The sequence below is a fragment of the Aquarana catesbeiana genome, linkage group LG04 (genome assembly GCF_042186555.1).
Source record: "Aquarana catesbeiana isolate 2022-GZ linkage group LG04, ASM4218655v1, whole genome shotgun sequence".
Taxonomy (NCBI): domain Eukaryota; kingdom Metazoa; phylum Chordata; class Amphibia; order Anura; family Ranidae; genus Aquarana; species Aquarana catesbeiana.
This window is the reverse complement of record NC_133327.1, coordinates 583,911,834-583,927,217: the sequence shown is the minus strand read 5'-3', so window position 1 is coordinate 583,927,217 and position 15,384 is coordinate 583,911,834. Positions and strand designations below refer to the sequence as shown.

The 15,384-nt window shown below is 40.6% G+C and overlaps 1 protein-coding gene across 1 annotated transcript in view; it reads right to left on the bottom strand.

Moving 5' to 3' along the window:
* Positions 1-10,822, bottom strand: part of PNPT1 (polyribonucleotide nucleotidyltransferase 1) — a 96,084-nt gene extending 85,262 nt beyond the window's left edge. The window contains 6 exon segments of the mRNA XM_073628122.1: positions 563-626; positions 744-793; positions 1,952-2,057; positions 2,817-2,891; positions 5,978-6,038; positions 10,543-10,822. Of these exon segments, the coding sequence (XP_073484223.1) occupies positions 563-626; positions 744-793; positions 1,952-2,057; positions 2,817-2,891; positions 5,978-6,038; positions 10,543-10,712 (526 nt within the window). The 5' untranslated portion in view covers positions 10,713-10,822.
* Between the last annotated feature and the right edge of the window lie 4,562 nt (positions 10,823-15,384).

The window sequence follows — 15,384 nt, the reverse complement described above, 5'->3', positions numbered from 1 at the left end:
TGGCTCTTACTGTGTCCAATCACAGGGGGAACGGTGCTCCAAAAATTAAGTATTGGTGACATAAGGCTGATTCTGGGCAAAAAAGGCAGTCATTAATTAACCTTGTTCTACCTTAACACAATGGTGGTTATTTACTAAAGGAAAATCCACTTTGCACTGAAAGTGCACTTAGAAGTAAAGTCACTGTAGATCCGAGGGGGACATGCAAGGAAAATAAAAAACAGCATTTTAGCTTGCTTGTGATTGGATGATAAAATCAGCAGAGCTTCCCCTCATTTCAGATCTACCCCTTAGATTGAGAGGGACTGCACTTCCAAGTGCCATGCAGTGCAAAGTGGATTTGCCTTTCGTAAATAACCCCATTATGTTTAATGTAAAGCAGTGACATGGCATGAAGCACACTACCAAAATGTCAAAGACTGGGTGCACAGGAGAAAAAAAAGTGGGAAGAAGAAGAAATTAAGAACAGTAACAACTACTATTTTTTTTAAAGGTATTTTCTGAAAGATCCAAAAAACAAAAAAAAAAAAAAAGCAATTATCATAAGAGAAAATGGAAGTACCTCCATTAATGGCCAATATATCAGGTTCATTAACACCATCCACTGCTAATAAATTACACAAAACCTGAAGAGGAAAATATTGAAATTGCATTAATAGCACTCTATACATCTATAAAAAAAATAAATAAATAAAAATAAATAATAAAAAAAGGGGTTTATTTAAAAAATTCATAGAACTAACCTGCGTATCATAGAAGTAGCCAGCTGGAAACAAGGGACGGATTGACCGATCTGCAAACAAAAAAAGCCATCAATAGAGCTTTTTTCTTGCTGCACAAGATCCACAACCCACGATGCAGACATAACAGGATGTATACCTCATAAGCATTGTGAGCATCTTAAAAAAAAAAATTATGCTGAAAAACGCCAATGTACTTACAAATATTTGAGGTAGAACTCTGCTATGTTACCAAGTGGCAAGCTCACATGTATTTAAAGCATATTTAACTTTAGGGCATTTTTGTGTTTACCAGGTGTCAGGTGGGCGTCAAAAGTAAATGCACAAATATACACGTAGGTGTTTTTTTTTTTTCTTTAAGCAGAACACTATGCAGATATAAATGACACAAAAATGAATACAATGGTCATTTGTTTGTTTTTTTTAATACAAGAAAAAAAAGCACCTGAACTTGACCTGATATTTCCGTCCCTGTACAGCAGGGCTAGAGTGTGAGAGAAAGAAGCAGCACAAGGAGCCAATCAGTTTATATGCAGAAAATAAGTGTGCCAATAGGAGGAGAGAGCAGAGAGACAAGTTCATTACTGCACCGTTTCCCCTTTTACTGTCCAGAACAATCTGGGCTTAGAGGGTTAAATGATATTGGCCATCAGACTGGCAACATCTGGTGGTGGATAAGAAGTACTGAGGAAGACAGCTCTGGACTAAAAAGGTGAATATTGCAGAAAAGGTAGCTTTTTCTGTTAATAAGCCTATTCAATAAGGCTATTCATGTTATCTTTTTTTTGCTACAGTTCTGCTTTAAACTTAGAAAGAAAAAAAAAAAAAAAAAAAAAAAAAAAAAAAAAAAAACAACCCACACACTAATACGTGCAATAAAGAGCCCAGTGTGTCCTGCAGTGTACATTTACCTTTCAGTGTATCTAGTTTGACTCATCTCAGATACACCTGTATGTGTCCTGTAATGTTTATCTCAAAAGCACTTACTATTAGCAGTATTGATCATACGCTGATTGGGTATTGGTTTCCTCACAAACTCAAAAATACCAGAAAAATAATTGTGATAACTGGCCCTAATGCATGTGTGATGAGACTGTTCGATGCACTGGGGAAGAGACAGATTTCCATGTTTTTAGGGGCCTCTGCAGTTCTTTAAAAAAAACATAGGTTGGTGCTATATAAAAAACACAGAATCAGAGGAAACAAATGACCTATTATTCTGCTGGTAAGAATTTCATGAGGGGTGGAGCCAAGTTCTCTTCGTAGATGATTTGTAGGTATCCTTCCTGCAGCAGCAGCTTTCTGCCTGTAGTCTACCTATGTGGGGAAAAAAAAAAAAAATGGGGCTTGTTACCACTTTATACCAAGCAAAACTTCACAAATTGGACAAATTCAATATAGCTTTCAAGACATTCCTAATAAAATAACCGATTTCACACCTCTTTCAAAGAAGCTCTCAGTAGACTACACTGAAAGGTAGGAGATCAACATCAGATCTCAAGGGCTATACATCAAATAGTAACCCCCCCCCCACCAGATCTTAGAAGGTCCTGACCATATAACCCAAGGAAAGGGGACCTTTTTTTTGACAGGTCCCCTTTCCAACTTCTCTCAAAAGTTCGGCCCCCCTCTTTCTAATTGGCCCAGCGGCGGAAGAAGGAGGAGGGTGGCCGATTCGAAAGAGCAGCACACTTTGCGCATTACGGAACCGGCTGTGAATCCGAAAGGCTTCACTGCTGGGTTCCCTTACCAGGAATGGTAGTGGCTGCACCCGCATCTGAAGATCGTCTGGGGTGCCAACATCATGGGCTCCCTGGACAGGTAAGTCTCCATATATTAAAAGTCAGGAGTTGCAGTATTTGTAGGTGCTGACTTTTAATTCTTGTTGTTACATCTAGGAATAGCCTACTGCCCACTAAACAGTGTACTACCAGTTATGAGATAGTTCTAAGGGAAAAGGCTACACTATGTTATTACAGAAGCAGCTGAAAAAAAAAGGAAGGAACCATAGATGATATAGCAATATGATACATGCATTCAAATATGTAAACGTCAACTATTTTAATTTTCACTTACCACTAATGGCATGAACTGAGATGGCGAGGGCTTGGTTTTGCTTACAGCGGTTACCATAACAGAAGTGTCACCTAGCTTTTAACAAAAAACAAAATAAAAATCACATATAATTAAAATATATATATCTTATTTATGAGGCCCCTCTTCTGCTGTTTGATGACTGGAGGCATTCACTCTTGGGAACATCATCCTGTTTTTAATTTGTAATAAATGCACTATTGAGTGGTTGCTGTTCAGGAGGTAGGTTATTTGATCTGTATACAATAACTGTTGGCTACTTCTGCTTTTATGTTACGAATGTGCTGTGATGTACATTGCAGATTACTTTCCTCTTATTTCATGAAGCGGGTGTTGACCCAAGAAACGCACAGAATTTTGGATACTCCAATACATTTTTTAATCTCATAATGGAATAATGTACTGTAAAATAATTAAACTAGAACTACTGTTTAATATTGGATAGATTAAGGGAAGGTTATAACCCATTGGATTTTTTTGCCATCTGTGCCCAATTGTGGAAATTTCCCTTCAATAAAAAGGGAAACTCTTCCAATGGGGACACCAGTTCTAGTGACCAGGGAATTCCTAGGGGACCCCAAGGTCACCAGGACCAGTGTCTCCACTCCATTGGAAAATTTCCCCTTTATTACTTTTCTGGGGACAACACAAAATTGTGGATTTTCTTTTAGTTTCACTTTCAATGATAATGGTAAACAGGACATAGAAAGTGAATCTCCCTAACGGGGGCACAGACAGCAATAATAACTGACAGGTGTTCCAATTCCTCTCCTCTCTATCAAAAAAAAAAAAAAAAAAAAAAAAAAAGTATAAATCTAAGTTAGGGACCTTAGATTGTAAGCTCCTTGAGGGCAGGGACTGATGTGAATGTACAATGTATATGTAAAGCACTGCATAAATTGACAGCGCTATATAACTGAAATAAATATTTATAAAAAAATATGACTTTAGTTATACTTTAAAATGTAGTTAAAATATAAGTATTGGGATATCTGGGGTGGATTGATGTATAATTTAACTTATATGTATATGGAACATCAACAGTTTTTTTGTTTTTGTTTTTTAATATATCTTTCATATGAATGAAAACAGATTTTAGTTTACATTGTGATGATTCAATACTTTAAAAGTTCTGCAGCTTTTCTTTGTTAGGGTGTCTTTTTGTATAACCAATTTGGGATGTGGTACTGTTAACAACATTATATATACACTGCCCCCTTTTTTTGTGTTCGCGGCTTTATAAATAAGCCTCAAAGTGTACATAAAACAAACATTTTTTTTTTTAGTTTTGGAAGAAAAGAAGGGTTAGAACGCTTGTTTTTTGCCATTTGTGTCCCATAGAAGAGATCTCCGTTTACTTTTTATCCTGTGGACAGAACAGTGAGGGAGAGAGAATCTCCAAAAAGTGAAAATTCTCACCACTACAAGTGGTGACAACCCAAATTTTTGATTTTCCCTCACCTTCAGTTCTGTGACAGCGGTCACCAAGACAAATAGAGGGGGTGAAACTCCCTAGAGGGCACACAGATAGCAATACCAACTATCAGATGTTCCCATCCAATATAAGAGGTGTCTATAGATAATATTATAAAGTATTATAATTTTTTATGCAATAAGTTATCACTGGGTAATCGTACTTCAAGCTGAATTAAATTTTGCCCTAAAGGGGAAGTTCCATTTAATGCCCCTCTTTTATTCTTGGCACTTTTTTGGGGGGTACCCCACTATCCACTCCCAGTCAGGGCGATCAACAAAAAGTTTTATCACCTACTGACCCGCCACCCCCCCTTAAACCTTCTGGGATATGTCACAGGTCCAAGAAAGACGGTTGCAGGACCATTCAGAAAGTGCTGCGAGCAGCTGGCTGTGAAGCCGCAAGGAGTTCCAACCGGCTATCCGTAGTAAACATGACAACAACCTGAAGACAGTCGAAGATGCGGTTTGGGCGAGCACGGTGCTGGACCCCTGTACAGGCAAGTGTCCATTTATTACGAGTCAGCAGCTACAATATCTGTAGCATTGGTTGTTACTAACCTGATTTTGGATGGTTGGGAGAAGTTGCTCTTGGAGGATGTTTTTGTACCATTCTTTATTCATGGCTGTTTTTAAGCAAAATTGTGAGCATGCACATGAATGGTCCCTGGATGCTTTACTGTTGGCATGACACAGGACTGATGGTAGCGCTCAACTTTTTGTCTCTGGACAAGGTTTTTACCGGATGCCCCAATCAATCGGAAAGGGGATTCATCAGAGAAAATTACTTTACCCCAGTCCTCAGCAGTCCAATCCCTGTACCTTTTGCAGAATATCAGCCTGAACCTGATGTTTTTCCTGGAGAGAAGTGGCTTCTTTGCTACCCTTCTTGACACCAGGCCATCCTCCAAAAGTCTTCTCCACACTGTGCCTGCAGATCTACTCATGCCTGTCTGCTGCCATTCCTGAGCAAGCTCTGCACTGATGGTGCCCCGATCCTGCAGCTGAATCAGCTGTAGGAGACAGTCTTGGCACTTGCTACACTTTCCTGGGCACCCTAAAGCCTTCTTCACAAATGCAGTGGAAATGTTTTTTTATGGGATTGAGTTAATTTTTATGGCAGAGGGACTTTCATTCATCTGATCACTCTTCATAACATTCTGGAGTATATGCAAATTGCCATTATAAAAACTAAGGTAGCAGACATTGCAAAAATATTTGTGTCTTTCTCAAAACTTTTGGCCACGACTGTATATTATTTGTTTGTATAGCCAAAGCATTTTTATTTGGATTTAAACAGAATAGAGTTAATTTTGACGTGTGTCCCGCTGGTGAGATTTCTTTTCATATCCTGTACTGAAGACTCAACAGGAAAGGAGAGGACATCTCTACAAATGTGGGAAGAATTCCTATGTTAGACAGCTGACACCAGAAAATGTGACCCAATTGGATGATTTTCCCTCACCTCTTGCTTTGGTGACAACTTCTGTATTTCCCCTCACTTTCTGTGACAACAGTCAGCAGGTCAAATGCAGAGGACGAGTCTCCCCAGCGGGGGTGCACACAGCAATAGAAACTTGCCAGAGGGTCTAACCATCCACCCACTGTATCATCAACTACAAAAGGAAGGGCTTTGCTTTTCATTGTCTTTAGAAGCATGCAAAGATTACCTTCACCACAGCGCATCCATCAGCAAAACGAGCAAGTTTGCCAGAAGCAATTTCCAACTTTCTGTTAAGATAAAAAAAAAAAAAAAAATTAGGAGGTCAGCATACATCTACACAATGTTATATTCTTTATATGGTGTGCCATATAGCTATTAGAGCACCAAAGCAATTTGTTGCACTGGGTTTTTTGTTTTTTTTTTCAAATTATTTATAGGAAACATGAAAAAGGCAGGTCCAACATTTTGCATCTACATTATACAATTGTTTACATAAAACATGAAAGATACATATGTAAGACTGAAAGTCAGTATTAAGGAAATGACATGTCATTAAAACATTACTGATATCCGCAATAGATATCACTCTTGTATCTACAGGTAGGTATGTAAAGGAAGCATCCCTATGAAAGGTGTATAGAACTACCTTTTCCCTATTTTTTAATGGTACAAAAGATTGAGACAAAATTGAGAAATAGAACAGCTAAGAGAAAAAGAGGAGGGAGGAGGAAAAAAAAAAAAAGGGGGGGGGGAGAAGGGGGGGGTCAGGAGAGGGGATATTGGGGAGGCCAAGGAATACCATAGCTCCCCCTAAAGACAGTATGCCAGTGGTAACGGGCCCAGCAGGGCTTTCCCTTCGTCAGAAAAGATGCATATATCCCATAGCCTTCAAGTCTTGGAATACTTTTCCTGTTTGCGTTATGCCGTTAATATCAAATCTTCCATTTTGTTAATTTCTTCCACCTTTTGAATCCAACAGCCTATAGTAGGGGGATGAGGGTTTTTCCAAGTCAAGGGTATGCAGGATTTGGTGACATTTAACAGGTGACGTATCATGGATTTTTTATATAATTTTTTCTGGAATGGACGACACATGCAACAAGAAGAAGGCCGTGTCGTCCGAGATCTCAAAGTCAGTGAACTCCTGAGTAATCCTTTGCACCTCCTTCCAGAAATTTTCAATCTTAAGGCAAGACCACAAAATGTTAAGAAGAGTTCCCCTTTCCCTCCTGGCACCGCCAGCAACGATCTGTGGTGGTAGGGTAGAATTTATGTAAAAGGAATGGCACATACATACCATACCCCCTCGTGTGCCACATTTGGCACCGACATCGCTGGACTCCAGGACAGGCAAGTGATTATTAAAAGTCAGCAGCTACAGGCTTTTAATTTTTGCAGCGGTGGGCAGACCTCCGCTTTAAAGACTACCCCAGTTGAAGCGAGCATTGTTTATTTTTAAGTTCCAGGCAACACAAAATGATCCCTTGCCATACAGCTGTCCCCACACTGCAAGGGTTAATAGCTAGTTTTGTCAAGGGGAGAGGAGAACCATCTATACTTAGCTGATCCTCCACTCCCCTGATAGATGGGTACCCATGTACATGATGCACACAGTATGATTAGAGCTGCACGATTCTGGATAAAATGAAAATCACAATTTTTTTTGCTTAGAATAAAGATAACGATTCTCAGCATAACATCATCTTTCACATTATACAAAAAAATTGGGCAAACTGTACTGTTTAATTTTTTTTTTTTTTTTTAATTAATTGAAGTGTATTTTTTCCCAAAAAATTGCATTTAAAAGACCACTGCGCAAATGCAGGCGTGACATAAAATATTGCAATGACCATTTTATTCTCTAGGGTCTCTGCTAATTATATATAAGAGGTCGACCGATATATCGGCCGATATTTGGCTTTTTTTTACTGGCCGATTGTGCTGATAAAAAAAGCCGATTATAACTTCAGCGGGACTTGCAAATGACTTCTGTAATAGAAGTCAATTGCAAGTTGTCTGAAGTTTTCTTCTCTCCTCCTCTGGGCAGCCTGCCAAGTCTGATAAGAAGATACATTTGTATCTCTTCGGGTTCTTTTATCAATAGACTGAACTCCATGTGTAGAATTTCTCAGTTTAACCATTTAAAGACTAAATCTTTTTTGACATTTGTTGCCTACAAGTAAAAATTCTGTATTTTCTGCTAGAAAATCACTTGGAACCCCCAAACATTATATATATATATATATATATATATATATATATATATATATATATATATATATATATATATATATATATATATATATTTTTTTAGCAGAGACCCTAGGGAATAAAATAGCGGTTGTTGCAATATTTTATGTCACACGGTTTTTGCGCAGCGGTCTTTCAAACGCAATTTTTTTTAAAAAAATACACTAATTAAAAAAAAAAGCAATAAAGTTAGCCCATTTTTTTTTCGTCCAAAAGTTTTGATTACCTGTTTTTGTGTATTTAATATTTAAGATGTAGTTATTTATTTATTTTTTTTTTTAATCTAAATTGTACATACAAGTGAACTGATTGGAGGTTTGTTTTGTTCAATAAATGTTTAAATGTAAAAAATTTTCACTTATTACTTAAGGTTGCTTTCACACTGGAGCAGGCATGCGTTGACGGTAAAACGCTGTTAGTTTTAGCGGCGCTTTACCGGTCGCTATTCGGCTGCTAGCGGGGCGCTTATAACCCAGCTAGCGGCCGAGGAAGGGGTTAAATGCGCCCCTGAAGTGCTGCTGCCGAAACGCTTTGCAGGCGCTTCGGCAGCGGTGCGCATTCATTTCAATGGGCAGGAGTGGTGGAGGAGCGGAATACACCGCTCCTAAGATGCCGCTTGCAGGACTTTTTTTTACATCCTGCCAGCGCATCGCCTCAGTGTGAAAGCACTCGGGATATCACACTGAGACTGTAGGGGAGCCGTTTTACAGGCACTTTACAGGCGCTATTTTTAGCCCAAAAGCGCCTAAAAAAACGCCCCTGTGTGAAAGGGGTCTAACTGTTAGATTTTATGAGATGAAGGGGGAAAAAAAAAAGAAAAAAAAAAAAAAAATCGGCCTAATATATCGGCCCAAAAAAAAATCGGCATCATATATCGGTCATCGGCCACCGCGATTTCTAAATATCGGCATCGGCCAGAGAAAAACCCATATCGGTCGACCTCTAAATATATATATATATATATATATATATATATATATATATTTGGAGGTTCTATGTACTTTTCTAGCAAAAAATATTGATTTTAACCTGTAAGCAACAAGTGTCAGAAAAGGGCTTAAGTCTTTAAAGAGGAGTTCTGCCGCCCCTTTAAAAATGTAAAAGTCAGCATCTACACATACTGTAACTGCGGACTTTTAACATTAGGACACTTACCTGTCCTGGAGTCCAGCGATGTTGGCACCACAGCTGATGTTTACATTGGCTGGTTGGGTGCTGCCGCCGCCATTGCTGGCAAGGGAACCTGGCAGTGTAGCCTTTCAGGTTCATGGCCAGGTCCCTACTGCGCATGAGCAAAGTGCACTGCGCTCTCTCACTGGCTCAGTAGAAGGGGAGGGAGGAGGAGTGGGGCCGAGTTGCTGACGTACTTTGCTACGGCCCAGTCTCCCGGAAGTGGGGAAGGCAACCTGTCAAAAACAGGTCTCTGGTCCCCTCCCCCTGAAAGGTGCCAAGTGTGGTACCAGAGGGGGAAGGAGACGAATAAGCAGAAGTTCCACTTTTGGGTGGAACTCCGCTTTAAGTGGTTAAACTGACCTCATTTGCAGACCAAAGTTCATCCCTTTGATCAGTAAATGAATTTTACCTCTCTTTCAGCGCTGTGTTGATAGACATTGCCTGTGTTCTATTAAATAGTGCATCTCCATCAGATAATGCCTCGGACGACGGAAATGCACTTTTCGATAGAACAGCTGCTTTTTTTTTTGGACAGCTGTGAGCAGGGAACTGCTCTGCACTTGTTACATGAATCGTGGAAATGCTGGATTAAGATTGTGAGGGGTGTAGAATTGAGATGACAATTTTTTTAATGATTAATCGTGCATCTCTACCACCGATGGTAGAAAATCACGGCCGCTGGAGCTGCTCACAGGGTTGGAAGAGAAGATCTGGGACCCCTGTGGGTACAGGGTGGAAGTGATGTCAGCTTGGGGGGCGGACCGCGTCTACATCTCCTCCAGCAGCCCTGATGTGCCATCATCGGCGGCCTGGGACACCTATGTAGATTATTTTGCATGTGGCCAGATATGTACTGTGAGTTCTAACATTAAACTGCCCACTAGAGAGAAAATTAAAATTATATATATATATATATATATATATATACACATACACACACACACACACACTTTATATATACACACACACGATGCGGAAAATCGCATGCATTTTGGACAAGAACCACACTGCATTCTTGTTCAAATCGCATGCAATTTGCACCCATTTTGTAATGATGCAAACTCCCCCGCAAAGTATCTGTAGAATTTGCACGAGTTCTGATATTCGTGTAAATACTTAATACCGGTACATCCCTAGTAGAAACCCAAAATGTGGGATTTTCTTTCACTGCAAATAATAATCAACAGAAATAGACAGGATTACCCCTAACAGGGGCACAGACAGCAATAAAAACTGACAGGGGATGTAATCCCTCTCGTCTCTATCGTTTAGTTCCAGTGCCCCCCTCTAGCTGTCTGTCATCACACAGAGGAGAAGAATCATGCCCCCTGGTCAGGTTCCTGAGCCCCACGTGTATTCATACATTACCTCTCCCCCACATCCACACACACTGAGCCGCTGGCTGCACGGCTGATGTAAGCCAGACGAGACCGGGGCCACAGCAGCGCCGATTGCCGGTTCCCACACCGGGCTGCACCCCACGTCCTCCACAATAACCCGGCCATTACTTTGGACCGGCATCTCCAGGAGGCGGCCATGACACCTGTCACCCTGCACGCAGCGCGGACGCCTATTGGCTAAGCCGCCGCATGCGGAAGCACGCCCACAGAACGAAAGCTCCTGTTTCGATTCTCGGACTTGTGGGAGGGGTCTCTCTGAGGTTACGTGACGAGCAGCCCCGCCCACCAAAAATAACATGTGCAGCCGCTAGAGGGCGGAAGAGAGATGAACTGTCAATGGCTGTGAAAGGCACAAAAGAAAAACTGTGCAGGGAGCTGTCATTGCTAAATTCAGTGACTTTGAAGGATCTTAACCACTTCAGCCCCGGAAGAATTTACCCCCTTCCTGACCAGTGCGTTTTTTGCGATTCGGCACTGAGTCACTTTAACTGACAATTCAGGCGACGTAGCTCCCAAACAAAATTGACGTCCTTTTTTTCCCACAAATAGAGCTTTCTTTTGGTGGTATTTGATCACCTCTGTGGTTTTTATTTTTTGCGCTATAAACAAAAAAATAGAGACAATTTTGAAAAAAAACACATTATTTTTTACTATTTGCTATAATAAATATCCCCAAAAAATATTTAAAAAAACATTTTTTTTCCTCAGTTTAGGCCGATCGTATTCTTCTACATATTTTTGGTAAAAAAAAAATCGCAATAAGCGTTTATTGATTGGTTTGCGCAAAAGTTATAGCGTTTACAAAATAGGGGATAGTTTTATGGCATTTTTATTAATAATTTTTTTTTTTACTAGTAATGGCGGCGTCAGCAATTTTTATTGTGACTGCGACGTTATGGTGGACATGTCGGACATTTTTGACACATTTTTGGGACCATTGTCATTTATACAGCAATCAGTGCTATAAAAATGCACTTATTCCTGTGTAAATGACACTGGCAGTGAAGGAGTTAACCACTAGGGGGCGGAGAGGAGTTAAGTCAGTACTAGGGATGTGTTCTAATGCCGCGTACACACGGTCGGACTTTTCGTCTACAAAAGTCCAACGGACGCTGACGGACTAAAGCTGGCTGGTAATCCGATCGTGTGTGGGCTTCTCCGGACTTTCAACGTACTTTTTTAGCCTCAAATCCGACGTACTTTAGATTTGAAACATGCTTCAAATCTTTACGTCGTAACTACGACGGACCCCGAAGTCCGCTCGTCTGTATGCTAGTCCGACGGACAAAAAAACGACGCATGCTCATAAGCAAAAACTAAACGGAAGCACTCGGTCTAGTAAAACTAGTGTTCGTATTGTAGGTAGCACATTCATCACGCTGCAAAATCTGTGATCGTTGAATGCAGCGCATTTTATTTCTTCTTTACGAAGGCTCTAAAGAACGAAGGTGTTTTGCTGTTCATAATCAGAGTTCTCCCAAACTGATTTCTGGATTCTTTTTCTCTTTGATCTCATGAATGATATAGTATGCATTTTAAAAACAAGGTTTCCATACTAATAATACTTTTTCCCCTTTTTTTTTTTTTTTTTTTTTAGGTTTGTAAAGTTACCACAAAGAACCCATTATTCTTTTTGTTTTTAATAGTGATTATTTTTTAGTTTTTAGATAAAGTTAACCCAAAGCACCGTTTTTGGTTATGTAAATTTTTTGATTTTCAAGACTTACCACTTGAACATTATTAACATTAGTAATGTATTTTTGGTGTGTTTTTTCAAAACTCAATGAGATTGTTGTCCCTTGTTAATTTAACATTGTGTGTAAAATCAATGATTTCAAAGAAAACACATAAAGTCTTTTGCTAAACTCAAAAAAGATCCATTTATTCATGGTCAAAATAAAATAAAGAGGAAGTCAACGCTGGAAAAAGTCGGTGTACAAGAAAATTGGGATCTTGCGGAGTCCATATAAGAGGGAGCACAATCTGGTCCAAGAATCCCAGAGATCAACAGCACCAGCAGATGATCTAGATGTCCCCAGACTGTGGTCCTACAACAGCCTGCGTCTTCTGTCAGACCAGACTGAACCCAGGTCATCATTTTCTTCTCTTCCCTGCAGCCTTTCCTCCACGCTGCCCTGCAGCCTTCCCTGTAGCCTTCTTTTGAGGCTGTGGCTCTGGTGTTTCAGTTGTGGCAGGAGGAGGAGGAGGAGGAGGAGGAGGAGGGGGGGCTGCCTCATGTAGTTGGGTGTTTTGTGTTAGCGTGCCCTGCAGCCCCTTATGGATTGTTTCCCCAAATAGGCGCTCACAAATGAGGCGCTGCTCCCAATCCATCTGAAGAAGCCTGCTGGCTAAGTAGCAGCCATATGATTCTTCCGCTTCGGGGGGGCTCGTTAAAAAACGGGTGGCCTCTTGCATGAGGCGCAGGGATGCGTCCTGTGTGACCATCCCCTTCCTGGCCCTTTTTTTGGGAAGGTGGAGGGGAGGCACTTGGGATTCGGTCAGGCTCCTACTGGGCCCAGCCACCTCACTTGGCCCAGCCACCTCACTGGGAGCAGCCACCTCACTGGGAGCAGCCACCTCACTGGGAGCAGCCACCTCCTGCCTGACACTGGGCCCAGCCTCCTCCAGGATGATGGTGAATCCGGCCTCCTCCAGGCTGTCCATGGGCCTGGTCTCCTCCTGCCTGCCACTTTCCCCACATTCCTCCTGGATGAACTCATCCTGTGTATAAAAAAAGGACAATAGTTTGAGTATATTTTTTTGGGTTCATCAATGACACACAGTTTGATTCTCATGAATAGCAAATTCAATGTGAATACTTCTCTTTAATAAAAGAGTCTAATCAGACACCATAATTATTTCAAGCAGGTGCCAAACATATTTAGCCACTACTGTCAATTGATATGTATACACAATTTTGAGTGACAAATTATTTTAGACAATTATAACATCCAGTTAACATCATTAATATTAGTACAGTAAATATTTGTTAAAATAATTTACCTGACTCCAGATGGTCATATCTGGTTCATCCAGGATGGAAGACCCAGCTTGCTCCTCATCAGCCTCTGCTGGGGTGGAGGGAAGGGTGGAGGGAAGGGTTGAAAGTGATGGCCTGGCTTCATTCTGGTCATCCAGAAAACGGAGTTGATTGTAGTACCACAGCCTGGGTACATAAACATCATCTGCTGATGCTCCTGATCTCCTTGATTCCTGGATCTTCTTATGCTCCCTCTTATACATGTTCCTCAAGACCCCAATTTTCTTGAGCAATGTCTCCATTGTTGCTTCCGGGATGGTCGCCTGGACAAAGGCCAGAAGTCTCTCCAGCGTTGACTTCCTCACATGCTTAGCATAATACTGAGGGTGTTTCACCTCCCACAAATTCCTCATCTCTCGATATTTGGAAATAAAAGATGTAAGGAACTCTGGATCCTTAAATAGGGGATTCATTATATCTTGAAAAGATGAAGTCACAAGACAAAAAACACTTTTATTATAGGTTTCTGCTAACCCCTCATCATCTTCTCCCTATGTAGGCCTCATCAATCTATCAAGCCATATAGGCCGCTTGCTACAAAGTCATGACCATAAAAACCAAAAAAAATATATATCTAAAATTACCTTCGTTTTGTAACGTCCTGGTCCACTATCACCTACCACAGAACGTACGTACGACACGTGCGCAAGGCCCCTCTTTATACACTACGCATGTGTGAAACTCCGCCTGCGTCGCCCGCCCCTGACGTTCGAAATTAACTCATGTTCTCCGCCCCCTAATTCGACGCACAGAACGTACGTACGACACGTGCGCAAGGCCCCTCTTTATACACTACGCATGTGTGAAACTCCGCCTGCGTCGCCCGCCCCTGACGTTCGAAATTAACTCATGTTCTCCGCCCCCTAATTCGACGCACAGAACGTACGTACGACACGTGCGCAAGGCCCCTCTTTATACACTACGCATGTGTGAAACTCCGCCTGCGTCGCCCGCCCCTGACGTTCGATTTTAACTCATGATCTCCGCCCATTTTTTGTTACGGCGCGTAGTGGAGTTAAAGAATGGCGGAGACACCTGAAATGTTGACGACCTCAGGTAGTGGAGACAGCCCGGAGGCTGGAACGTCAACGAAATCTATGAGGCCTAGATTTAAGGCCTCTAATATGAGTTTTAAAGAGATGGTGGAGATGGTGGCCATTCTTCACAAAGACGACTATGATGGCAATTATGGGCCGTACGCACGGCCAAATTTGCGCAAGGCCAAAATAATGGCGAAGGTCGTGGAGACTTTGAAGGCATCTTTTGGGGTCCAGCGCTCCAAAGATCAATTGAGAAAAAGATGGTCTGACCTGAAACTCAGGGAGCCGGATCAATACCGACGTATCCGGAAAGTTCTTAAAAAAGTAAGTACTTGTCGTGTTTTTCTCTTGTGTTTATTACCTTGTATACTGCTCCATGTGCTTTTCCTTCCTATACGATTTTTGTTCATCGTTTCAAACGATCTTTTAATAAACCTCGTTACATATCTATAGATAGATCGATATATAGAGATATATATATAGATATATATATATATATATATATATCTATATATATATATATATATATATATATAGAGAGAGAGAGAGAGAGAGAGAGAGAGAGAGAGATATATATATATATATATATATAGAGAGAGAGAGAGAGATATATATATATATATATATATATATATATATATATATATATATATATAGATATATATATATATAGATATATAGAGATATATCTATATATATATATATCTATATATATATATAGATATAGATA